At 39.2% G+C, this 13,511-nt stretch overlaps 1 protein-coding gene across 3 annotated transcripts in view; it reads left to right on the top strand.

Annotated features, from left to right (window-relative positions):
• The window catches only part of LOC113503669 (bone morphogenetic protein receptor type-1B), a 59,393-nt gene that overhangs the window by 42,918 nt on the left and 2,964 nt on the right, over positions 1–13,511 (top strand). For 2 of the 3 annotated variants that reach the window (XM_026885708.1, XM_026885706.1), the window contains exon 1: positions 10,790–11,041. The exons of the other annotated variant lie outside the window; for it this stretch is intronic. In XM_026885708.1, coding sequence (XP_026741509.1) covers positions 11,032–11,041 — 10 coding nt within the window. In that variant the 5' untranslated portion in view covers positions 10,790–11,031. Of the gene's footprint in view, positions 1–10,789; positions 11,042–13,511 lie in introns of those variants that run through there. 3 annotated transcript variants of the gene reach the window in all.

The following is a 13,511-nucleotide window of genomic DNA, read 5'->3' as shown; positions in this document are numbered from 1 at the left end:
TATTGTCGATACAGAAATAACATCTTGTTTTTAATCCTCGCTATAAATAAATGTTTCACCAGTATTTCTTTAAGTACGGTGACCCCAGGCTTTCCGTCGAGAGCAGAGGAAGTATACCTTCTAAACTATTGATATTCGAAATATTTTCTCACCTCAATATGTTTTTTGTTTTTGATATTATACCGTGATATAACTGTGATGATCTTAAATACTCTTCAAAATATTTTTTTGCTTTATACTTTTTCAGCAATAGTCGGGGAAAGTGAACAAGCTTCCATATATGTATAGATCAAGACATTTCTCCTCTAGTTGTTTATCTCATTAAAAATCTGAAATCTGCTTTCGCGATGCCAGATAACGATCAGAACATCAACAAACATGTTTAGAATCCTAACGCACTTATAGTTACACTTAGATCATTTAAATAAGAACAAAAGCGAATTAAAAATTCTGGCCTCGATCGAAAGCGCATCCGATTTGCAATTGTGATGTTACTCACATCCGTAATTATATCGTACGAGTATTAGCGCAGCCAACGATATTATTAAGAGCTTTCATCGTGTTGCAAATTACTATCGGAATAACACTAATTATTTTTTTGTTCTTTATCCAAGTATTGCAGATGTGGTGATAGGCATCAATTTGTATTCTCATAATTCGTGTTTTTGTTACGTTTCAACAGACATGCACGCGAAATTATGTACACCTTTCCGCGCTGCAAATTCGGTGTTTTTATTTTTTGTAAATGTAGAGTTTTTAAATGTAATGTTTTAGTTTTAAAGAGTGTCTGTCTGCCATTGAAATAGATTGTACTGGAGACAACTTTGAATTTTCTTGAATGCACATGCTTTGCACTTTGCAGCATTTCCACAGCGTTTTTGTCATTGATGTATGATTCTTCAGTTTGTTCGGTAATGGTATTAACTTAAGAAAAAGCTCGTCACATCCATTAAGTTTGATGTAGTGCCGAGTTTTTTGTTCCGTTATCTCGGAGATCGTGGATCATATTGTTAACGTTTTATTGGTGCAATCAGTCATGTCTTCAATCCGCCCTCGATCGCATCGCTAATGGCGCGCGCCCACCGCGCTGTTTCGCAATAATCATCAATTTACGGTAATTGGCCGACGAACACCTCCGAAGGCTTGTTCTCTTATTTCCCAATAGTAATCGTTGGGGTAGTGTGGGCGGTGGTGACCTCTCGGCACGCGTGGGTGAGCTTTCTACTCGCAGCCGACGCTCCACGCTCGTCTAATGGCTCTCCGACCACGTATCGATACGTGAATGTTACTTTTATGACGTTCTTTAGCGCTTATGATCAATGACTTTATAGAGATCTTGACGTTTTAATTTGTTTCCGCCGTCGTTTAGGCCACACGCTATCTTTCCCGTGGGTGTTGTCAGAGATATATCCAAAAGATAAATGTCAACATTATTCTGAGTGGTTATCACATCGTCAGCATTTCGCTAGGCGCCTCTGGCTACAACAACAATAGACCCGCTTATCCCAACTGTCTTAATAAAGGTCCGTGTAACGATTTCAACAGTGGGATGTAAATTCTCACTTGTGTTAATATTGTTGTCAGGCGTATTTGTTCCTCGTTGCAAACAGGTTGCAAAGATCATAATACTGAATTATGCAACAGGATAGTCAAGTCGTGGACCGCCCACTGCACTTCTATGTTGTTTTCTGTTGAAGTCCATTCGCGCAGTTTAGTTCCCAAAGAATGTGTTATACGTTGTATGAAGCCGCGGCCTTTTGTTTTTTATAAATCATTAGTGTCGGTTACACGAGCTCGGGCTGGAACAGGCAAGGTTGATTACACCGCAGCTGTCAATGGGCAGTGTTTAGTTTCACAATAAAAAGCAGAGTATTAGTTGACGAAACAAAATTCTCCGCGAACAACGACCGAGACATGTTTTGGGGTTCCGCAAGTACTTAAGAAAACTTTTCAAGTCGAGAATACATTAACATGGTTACCTTATTTCATCAAAATGTCCGTCATATGAGTAATAAATAACATTATTTACGCTATCGGTGTACAGTTGATGAAGCAAACAAATACAGATGATTATCTGTAAGAACCCCGTAAAAAGTCGTGGGGTTCGCTCTTGACACTTTTTGTCCTCCGACCCGGATAGAATGTGCCTTTCTGGTGATAAAATATCATATTACACATTTGGCCGCCGAAGCTAATGAAGTGTTTTAATGTCATATTATTTTACTTTGCATAGGCGTAGGATTATAATAATAATATTAAAATACTCGAACATATTTTTATAAGAGTATTGAATATATTTGTAGATTTGGCACTAAGCCTGCCTCCTAGGTTTTCCAAGTACTTAGTTCAAGCCCAGTGGTAAAAATAGATTATACATATTTAAAACAGTATTACCTATTGATCATAAGGTACCACAATAAAACAAGCAATACCGTATTTTTCCAATCCAGTCGATTTCTTGCAAAAATAAAACTAAAATAGTGACATCCATTAGGTCTCATAAACCATTCCAAACCTGAATTATAAGAAATTTGATCAATTCATATCAGTATGTTAGTCGAGCCATTATGTAAAATTATAATGGTAATGGGCGTCGTGTGTCAGACGCAGGTTCGAAACGTCGTCGCAGCGTTTAATGTACCGGAAGTCGCCTACGCGCCGCGATTAAACGCGGGCCGCTGCGACAAAATAGTCGCGAGTGTTTCGATCATCGGTCGGTATGGTAATCTTAATTACTGCCTGTTCTATCCAGTTATCTCTGACAATCCAATTAGATACATAAACGAACAACGTTTTGGTGGATTTATTTAGAAATAGATTATTTAAATTATCAGATATGCGTTATATTATGACTTGTACTTTGGTATTTCAATGAATTTTCCTTTTTGCAAAGTTTTAATTGAAGTAGGTGACTAAACTTAGATCCTCTACTGCATACCTACCGAATAAGTTGGTAACATTCCTTTAATATATAATTTAGGCCCGATTTTTCAATCGTCAGATAACTTTTATATGAGGAATAAATATGGTCGTTTGACATATTTTTTATACAAAAGCTGTCAAAACGTCAAACATATTCGTCGAATAAAAGTTACCTGGTGATTGAAAAATCGGCCCTTAGTCTAATTTTTGTTAATGTTATTTGTAGTAATATGTACAGTTGTGTATTTTTGTTAGCACGTGCGCGGCTGTGTTCGCGTGCTCATTGCGACGCGTGCTCCTTGTAAGTTGTTATCAAAACATTTAGGTAGCACTTAATCCGTTACGATTAGACTCCGTTGTAACCAGGTTATTAGGCGATCACTGTAAATTATGATTAGTTCATCCTTGGCTACCGTGTCACCTGGACCCGAAAGATTAAATTCTAATAATAAACGAGATTAGATGTGATATAACTACGCTACTACGCACTACGACTTATCATAATCCTTCAGTGTAAGCAACCGGATTAATTACATTCCATAGGATTTCCTCACTGGATGCAGATTTCAACTTGTTAATATTATTTTACATTTTCTTTTAATGGTTTGCGTCAATAACATAAAATCAGTCAACATTTTGACTCATACCCATGATTTACGCTTATTACTAGAAAATCAGACACGTTACAAGGAAAACTATATTTTAAAAGGTAATTAACGTCGGACGTAAACCACCCATCAATAATACCAAATAAATTGATTCGTAAATAATTAAATTCAGTCCAAAATTCCTATGTAACATGAGATGTGATAACTTCATAACCTATAGTTTAATATATCAAATATCTGACGTGAAATGCATCTAAGGAATAGATATTTTATGTAAATAGTGGAAGGCTCATGGTTACGTAGCGTCGACCGCGGCGAGTGCGCCCGCGCCGGTCAAAAGTTCGCTCGCACACGCCCACGATATTTGTGAAGAGATTATACTAGGAAACAGAAGCAGAAGGCTCACGGAAACATGGCAATTCTTTGTATAAAATAAAACTTCACTTGTTATAAAGGGAGTCAGCTCAAACCTGGTATTCCCCGATTTCCTCAACCATCACCCACACTTATTTACTTATGAATTAACTATGACTAATATGTAATCCCTGGTTTTGTACTACAATCACTTATTTTACTAGAAGATCTCATTAGTTAAACCCATTTATAATAGAATTCTGGAAATTAAATACAGGTAAAATTATCATTGTTATTCATAATTTTATGACGTATATCATGTAAGTAATGTATTAAATAATTAATTATTTAATCAGAGTTATAGTAAACGAAACGGACAAAAGTCTGTTCTAATTAAACGTGAATGATTTAACGCGTCTATTTTCCTTGTCGATATAAATTGGTCCAATTAATATTGCAAACGTTTTCCACTTCCGAATGATACTTCTGATAGTTTTTTTATAATATCTTATTCATAACGTTTTCGGATCACCACCGGCGCGACACCTTATCGTTACTCATTATTAATGACCATACTCTATAACAGAACCTCTAACTTAACGGAACAAAGCCTATAATCGCTTGATTTATGTGTTCCGTAGTCCCCCGACTGTTGGAGTTGAATTGTTCATGTTATTCTAAGACGTGAGTTACGACAAAATTGTTATTTATTGATACGGCCTTTGTTCGTAGGTGTAGGTGAAATTTTTACATATTGATACATAGCTCTTAAGTTTATTGATATCGTTCGAGAGGTTTGTAAACCAGATATTTATAACAGATAACTTCCATCACTAAGTTTCATTTTTTTATGGTAGCGTAAAATATTACAGTTAGCTTTCAATTGCAATCCGTTTTACTAGTTGTATGATGTGGTTTTTGCTTCATTCATGTTTTATTCTAAGTCTGGTTTTCATTCAAAGCGCACATTTAATACCGACCGGTGCTTATTATTTATTGGTGTACAGTGGTTCAGTTCATTAGCTCTCAGCCAGCTAGGCGCTCGTCGATGTGATAGTCCAATAAGTCAGCCACCCCCGAGGCCACGTTCCGAGCCGACACGACTTTCTCGCTGTGGGCGTCACCTGTCGTGCCATACCGTGTCCATCTGGCACGCTGCACCCACTATCACGACTACTAAAATATATCTTATATGTCAACCTATAAGAACCAGATTGTAAGAGATCTCTGGCCGACGCAACCTTGCCAGGTTTCGCCCACAAACGCTCATTGGACTTGGATCTAGCTCGTCTACAGACACAGCATTCATTATTTTGAGATTAATTAAATTTTGTTTTATAACAAAGCTTTTCTTGTACGTAGACTCGTACTATCTATGACCTTTACGTGAATATGCTTCGTAGATTATATTGGGTGTATGTATTTCATCAAACCATACCTACAACAAAGATAGCCTTTATAATTTCTATATCACGTATTTAATAGACATGTTGCGATTCCGATCGATTTAGCTTGTGAACCTCTTTTGTTAACGAGTACCGCCGAGTCATGCAATATTCTATTATTCTGTTTGCTCGTTGCTTCATAATAGTTTTTCAATGTAACGCATCATTTGTTTTACATACTCGTTTAGCGTTTCTGGTTCGCCTACATGTACAGTTTTTGTGTTGCCATTAAAAGTGATTGTCTGTAGTCAGTTGGACAGACAGTCTCTCAAATGGCGACATTGTATGGAGTTTGAGTGACGTTCGATTTGTGTGCATTTGTCCAACTATCGCCCACTGTCGGATTTGTACCTTTCAATCGTTATCTTTTTATCCATCTCTACGTTCATTGACAGATCATTAATTACATCTGTTGCTGTCAAAACGATTTGTTCTCTTTGTTTTTCTAATTTTATCCGACCGGTGTCGGCTCCGTAATCCGTTATATATAATCTCCTCGATAAGATTCTCAGTATCTAAGCAAATTACATATCTTTTGTAGTGGCTATCTGTAGATATGTTATCGTTTCCAAAATGTAACTGCGTAGTATTTGAGCACCAGCGTACCTGTAGCCCTGTCGCGCTGGGCGCTGCATTTATCAGCATTTTTGTAACGTGTCAATTTATCATGCGCCGCGTGTCTCGACGTGGCGGTTGCACAACTCGTACATCGACACATCGCATGATACACACAACACAAATACATTGTTTGTCACCTTAAGATAGCCAGCCACATGGCAGCGTCTCTCCGTGCCTCTGATAACGGCCGCGCCCCTACTATTAAGATTATCACGGCGTGATTAACTGATTACATCCGACCTCAAACTGTGCGTGTTATGGTTTGACACTATTTCTTCGTATCGAGGAGTTTTCGCTACCGAATTTATTAAGTGCTCCGATTATTTGGGACGCGCTTATCTCGATGGCATGTATGGAATGTTAAATGTGAAAAGTTTACTCAATGACGCTTATAGCGCGTTGTATCAATAGACGTTATCAAATTGTGTGCAAGTGTGTTGACAATTAAACGTGTAATCTATCGCGAGCAAACCGCCGCCGCGCCGTCCATTCACTACAGATAATGCTGTACCAATATGTTGTTGTTTTCATAGATTCCGCTACAAATGGGACGAGTCGCGGTATCGTGCGGTTTACACTCTAACGCGCTGGACCTATGCCCTGCCCTCTGTTGCAATTGTCACAAAAACACAGTTATTCACAAATCTATTTTAAACATCTACGTTCTGTCACAAGGTGCGCGCTTTATGACGACCTCGGGTTATGACATTTTTATAGTCTGTCGTCGTTATATTTACTAAGACGTTTAAAAATATCATGTAGTTTGTTTCGCGGATGTTTACAGCGCGGCTTTGAATAAACAGAGAACGTTGTTATACGGTATGATCAGAGGTAGTAGAACATTATATGCGGCGGTGACCGGCTTCGTTACCTCGGGGTAACGGTCGATCAATCGAGTGGGTCGCGCATAGAGAACGACATTACTTGCAATCTGCGTGCGCGCATGAATATGCAGAGCAGATCCATCAGCATGCTAATACAGTCACCTGACCGCCTCCTAGTGGCGTCAATTACGTACACGACGTATTTACGACAAGCTGTCGTTGTCATTTGAAAAATTACTTACTTTGGGACCGACACCAGTGTTTACCTTAGTAGACTCGTAACAACTGAGTTTCATTTGAACGAACCTGTAAAATTCGCTGCCGAACTTATACAGAATATAATTGTGACTTAGGCTGTATCAGCGACTTACCCTTTCATTTTCAGCTATCACGACGAACACTATCTAGCTTACAATATGGTGACAAATCTCGGGTGTCACTAGTTATTACGTTACTTTTATAATCACGGCAGCGTAGTGGGCTGGAGCCTTTTTCCGTGTTGAAGTTCTATCTGATGGATAACTATTGTCGTATTCTGCAATTCATTCTGGCTAATACACGAGGTAGACATGTGCTCACCTGTTAGTGATTCTAGATTCATCAAACTATCAGTGTAATAGTTTAGTTTACAGCCCTATAATTGCGGAGTACTTTTAATTGCATTACTTAGGAAGAGATGGCTTGTCCTTAAGGTAGTAAAAAAATAAGTATGCATATCGTTTTTATTACGCATTCGTATAATTAAGAATATACTTTGAAATAGTATAGTTTATCTTATATTTAAAAGTTTATTTTAATTAAATACATTCACAAACACGAAAGGATATTGAAATTTTAACAGCTTCACCTTGAATGGTTTCCACGAGGTCTTATGCACAAAAAGTAGAGTAGTTTTTGGTAATTTCAAAATATCATTTGTAAACAAATAATGTTCATGCGCGGAAAGCGTGGCTTCTGTCACGTATTGCCCTAATTCTTATAATGTTCGCTATTTCTGCATAAAACCTTATCTACATTAAAACAGATTAAAGCTGATTAACATTTAAATGAGTATATTTTGATACTATATATAAATCGATAATTATCTTTTTATTTCTTCTTACCGTCCACGATCGATAGACTTTGTATGAACAAGGTATTCTCATTATTCGGTAAACATCATAGAAAACACAGCGAGAGATATTAAATTTATCAGTGGTTCTCGCTGTAAAAAATCGTTATAAAAATTATAAAAAGATACATTTTATAGACAAATTTTAAGTATACACATAGAAAACCTGCGAAGCCTGTAAATACAGGCGCAATTCACGAGAGACTGTTTATAAATAAATGTCACATTATAAGCAGAATGTTGATGTTAATTTGGCATCTTATCTCAGAGCACAGCAGGTTAATAAACTTGAGATAGTTGTCAAAGAAGATAAAGTATACACACAGTAATTCTCACGTCAGGTAACAAGATAACAGTTCACACTCGCGACATGTTTGGTAAATATTGATCTACTGTCCAGTTTACAAGTTTATCACAGACCCAATGTACCCCGAGTAACGACTCCTAACTGCCATTTAGAAATTTTGAAACAGCCTGTCCGTATCATTGGTCACGGATATGTTAATGATGACAAAAACAACGCTTCATAGATGCGGAGAAAATATGCACATTTAGCATTCTTGTGTGGGCATCTCTTGGCTAATGTAAGTTTCGTAATCCATAAAAACTTGATCATCTCAATAATTAAAAATGGACAGCCAAGTTATATTGTTAAACTGGTGAGGTGAACGGTGTGTATATGAACAGCAATCAAGAAAACTCGTTGACTGATAAAACTCATGGTATGTTATTGCGTATGCGCAAATATCGATGGAACTAACGGTCTTATCGCGTAAATGGGTCGTTAGCAGGTTGTATCCGAACAAGCTGGGCTCGGAAAAAATATCTCTACCAAATGCACTTAAAAATAAAATTATTAATATCCGACCTCGTCCCAAAGGCCGTGGAAGATTAAGGGTGTGTAAAAACTATTACGTAACCTGCGTTTAAACCCGATACTCCTTAATCCTCAGCCCACAAAAAATAGTGCCGGGATCCTGTTTTGAAAGGAGCGTGGAGATGCGCGGGCGCGGGGAGCGGGCGCGGCACCTCCGAGGCGCGCCACTCTGCCGCCGAATAAATTATGTTCTTTGGCCCGTATCACGCGCCGCGCGTCCCGCCCGGCCCCCTCGGGACCTTATCGATCGACTTGGATAATCCTAGAGGTCGCTAGATCGCCGGCGCCTGCGCGCTGTGCGATGATGACCTTTCGCCCCGGCAGCATGATCGGAACCGAATGCCATTTGCAACAGTCACGACCAAATTGTTTCCCGATATCTAGGGGGCGTCGCAGCCAGCTAAACTATTATTTGTTTTAATTATATTTGCCATCTGTGTCCAGATGATCGTATTATATCGCACTTACTACCCACTATGATATTCATCGATTAATTCAGTTCCGTGGCTAGAACGGCAGCCGTGCTATTCATATCTAAAACAAGATTGAGTGCGATCCAGAGTTCCACATCGAATTCATCTTGATCGATTGCCCTTTTACTTGTATCTTTAACAAATCGATTTATACGATCGCTTGCAATTGCAGCACTCGCAACGTCGATTCGTTCTCGTGTACATTAACCGATACCAGAACATCTGCGCCGGTTGCCGAATCTAAGGAACTAGTTTTGCACGTGCGATGCCCAGACATGCGGCCTATTCTCAGAATGTCACTATCAGTGCTTTATAAACAACGTGAAAGTTTTATACTTAATGTGGCCGTTGTTGATGAGGTTCTGATGGCGTGTTTAAACCTCGTCAGGAGATTTCCCACGAGAAACATCCGTGTCGCTTGTCACTGCATTACTGTCACAGGGAATAAAATAATATGTTCGAACATAATCAAACATGGCATTGGAATCCCAATCGCGAGCCCACTTAGGCTAATAACGATGATTATTCGCAGATTGATGTCATAGACAGGACACAGAACAATAGTATCGAATCTCTGGGCAGTCATTTAAATTCATAACAGTAATTTGCATGTGATTCGGCAACCGTCACGTGCTTCCGAGTTTCGCATTTTCGGATCCTTGAGATACATTAGTGGACAGTGGACCCGTACGCTTATTGACAGCCGCATTTAGAGGCTGTGTGTGTCGAGTGCAAGCAAACTCAGCTGCATGCACCAGCACGATGCGGCTCAGCTCCTATCACACTCTGCGTCACTTAACTGTATTACTACATGTGTTGATTATATATATTAAGCAGGAAGTAAGTACTAAACCAAGTAAGGAAATAAAACAAAATGTGTTGATCATAAAACCATCTCATTAATGACGTTCTGATTAGATAGCCCCGTATGGTTTTATAGCTCGCCTCTCTCTAGTAACATGTGGAAGTAGGAGTATTAGTGCTCCTCGTAAACTATAAAAAGCATCAGCTTCCGACAGATGTTGGATTTTCAGAACAGCTAACGAAATGTCTTTCGCTGAAAATATATGCCCGCGTTAACGATATCTGGTAACGCGTTCTTTACATCTTAAACAGTTGCGACTTTATGAACAGCTTCTTTATTCTTATAGTTTTATCAAATTCCTGTTTTTACTTTTCCTCATCCAGAAATAATCACTCTTTAGTTTAGTACTCAATGCTTCTTTGTTATTGTAATGTCTACATCGTCATATTTGGAGTAGATAGATTCTTTCCGTGTCCCATACAATAAGTTGTTTGTGTTGATTAATAGCTGGCCGATCAAACGCAACGTTCGCTTAATACATTTGTAAGTAGATCATAATAAACAGTTGGCAATGTAGTGTTGGCGTCAATGAATCGCATCGCACGCCGCATTTGTGTATCTGATGAGTGTTGTGTGATCTCGGCTCGGTGCTCGCGTTATCTCGGCGGAGCCATGTGGAGGCTGTGCAGCGGTGCATAATGCACGGGGCGGGGGCGCGGCGCGGGGCGGAGGCCCAGGGGGACGCCGCGCGCGCTCCGCCCGTCATTCGCGCCGTGGGCGTCGCTCTGCCTACACGTATCGCTCACTGTTGTCCAGTCGCTCCGTGTCGCGCGCGAACCATAACGTCTCCCGTGAGACAGCGTGCGTTGTGACTGTCCACATATAATCTCAGTGGTGTAAAAATAAAGCCGGCGACAGACGGCGGCTTCCCAAGTTATATTTAAATGATAGCGCGGACGCGGGGCCGGGCTCGCCTCGAACACTCTCCGACGGCATGAGACGAAGTACGTGCAGCACCTAAGTCTAACACCTAAACCAGATCATAAATGTTAGCTGTAGTGATCGCCCTCGGGCCTGGGTATTGTGTATCCTCGGTGTGATGTCGCAGTGGTGCGACACCTGAACACGAGTCCGCTGCTTTTCTGTTTGTTGTCACAAGTGTTTGCCCCGGGACATGATGTTGTGATCTCGGCGCCCGCGGGATGTTTCCGCTTTCTGAACTGATTCGCTACTAGCCAAGGATGTGGATGTTGAATCATTCATAGTTTCCCGTCTTTGTTGTATGTATAATGTGTACGTCGTTGTTTGTGTCTTGTCGTAAGTAAACTGGTAAAATCATCGACGTATATTTAGACGTCTATTTAGGATTATTGTTCAATTTGTGTTGGTGGCACCAATGTGTTGTGTTTATGTAAGTCATTCACGAACACATTGATTCATAGCTAGTTAGTTACCTCTAGTGTTATTGTATGATCTCAGGTCTCAGATTTCTGCACCACCCAGTACCTAGCAGTAATTACTAACCGCAGCTATATTACTGCCGACTAATAATAAACATTATGTACTCATAAAGCAACATTGGGTAAATTTGTACCATATCGCAGTTTCAGTTTTATACTCCCGACAGTCAGACATCATTAAACTTAATAGTCAAATAATAATGTCTCGTAACTTTTCCAAGGCGTCATATTCGATAAATTTTATTACTTGAAGTTATAACCAAATATAAATGATATAAGTAAGCTCATAACAGTCGTGTAGTATCTAGGTAAAAGTCGTTTGTTTATAATTCTGTTTAGTGTACAAGTGTAGGCTGTGTAGGGTCTACCTGACGTTACAGTGAGGACGGGCCGTGTCCCTCGGAGCGCGTCGGGTGTCGGCGGCCGCCGGGAGGTTACCTGTTGCGCTTGCAAAAAAATATCGGCTTCGACACTCAAGGGACGTTTAACGTCCCTATGTTTATGCCTGTTCAAAATTAGATATTATTGTCAGTAGGGATATTTGGAATAATTTCAATTTACTCTGACGATGTGATAAAAAATATGCATAATTCTATTACCAAACACTTATAAATTATCTATAATGAAAGACCTAAGTGCAATTTAATGTTCAAACCTAATGAAACTGCATATTAAATGCGATGAATGCAGTCCAGATGCACTTCAAAAATGTAATCGGAACGGAGTGGGTTTACTTAATATTCGCATGAATAAACTGTCGTTGAATTTAGGGAGTGGGCTTACCGATACAAACTAGGCTGGCTACAATCTGCAAATGCCAAATACATCAAACTGCTGCAATCAAATTACCACGACTGTTTAAACACAGATTTATTTATGAATTGAGAAGCTGGAGCCGCACCTCACAGTTGGGTTTCATTAGCCCGTCGTACTCACTCAGTAATTAACTTAATTGACTGTCTTACGACGTTTTCACCTTTAATTATGATACTATTAACAATTTTACCGTTGTTGACAATTTCAGGTTTCAGATCTCTCATTACTTACCTACTCTCCTTTTAACTACAACTCTCTTGTTGTTTGGTATTAAATGACAGACATCGCAGCTTGGTCGGCAAGACTTTTTCAAGATTTTCCATAGTATATGTGTCCGAAGTGAATCTTTTTTACAGGAAGCATACGCTTCAGAAGTTAAACATTCAATGTCAATTGTGCAGACTCATTACCCGTGACTGTTGTGATCTTTGTACGTTGTCCGCTATTCTTGCGAATCATTTGTTGTCGTACGATCAATAAAACTGATGGTTAAATAATGCCGTTAGTATTCAAAAGTAGCTGTTGTTGATAGAGTATTGGTGTAATGTATGTGTGTACTGTTATTTTCCTCCTTTCCTAATTGCAAATATTCACTTAGAAGCAACTTGGCAGTCCTTATCGCCAAGTTTCTCTTTGCCTTTTTGTTTTGTGTCACTTTCTCGTTAATAAATCAGTTTCTTTCTGGCTGTTGCCCTTTCGGATTCGTTACTTCCATCAATCATCCTCCTCAGTTTATATTTCTTTTAAAATGCACATGTCATTAATTTTGTACTGAAATCATTACCGCATAAATTACTCACTCCAGTTATATCATCTTTCAGTCCATACCGACGTCGTGTGGAAAGTTTTTTCTCATCGTTAGTGTACAAACACGGACGGGCATTACGCGAGTCTTTCATATCAGATTCCTTCATTATAAATTCATCGACGCGTTATCTGTTAAGATTTCGTACAGTCGAGCCTGACGTGGCGAGCCATGATTTATTGTACGAGCACTGCCTAATATAATTAGGACAATGTGCGTTGTTCGTTAATTTATCTTGAGTAATAAGGATTTTGAATACTGTGTTCTTTTTTGTTGTTTTTGTGATAGGATTTGGTATTTCATTTCATACATCATTGTTCCGACGGAAATGTATTCGCCCACCGAGGAAACCAAAACCTAAATCAGTTAATTCCGTAACTACAATTCGTATGT

The sequence above is a fragment of the Trichoplusia ni genome, chromosome 20 (genome assembly GCF_003590095.1).
Source record: "Trichoplusia ni isolate ovarian cell line Hi5 chromosome 20, tn1, whole genome shotgun sequence".
NCBI lineage: Eukaryota > Metazoa > Arthropoda > Insecta > Lepidoptera > Noctuidae > Trichoplusia > Trichoplusia ni.
Note: the sequence above shows the minus strand (reverse complement) of the source record. Positions and strands in the feature narration are given on the sequence as shown.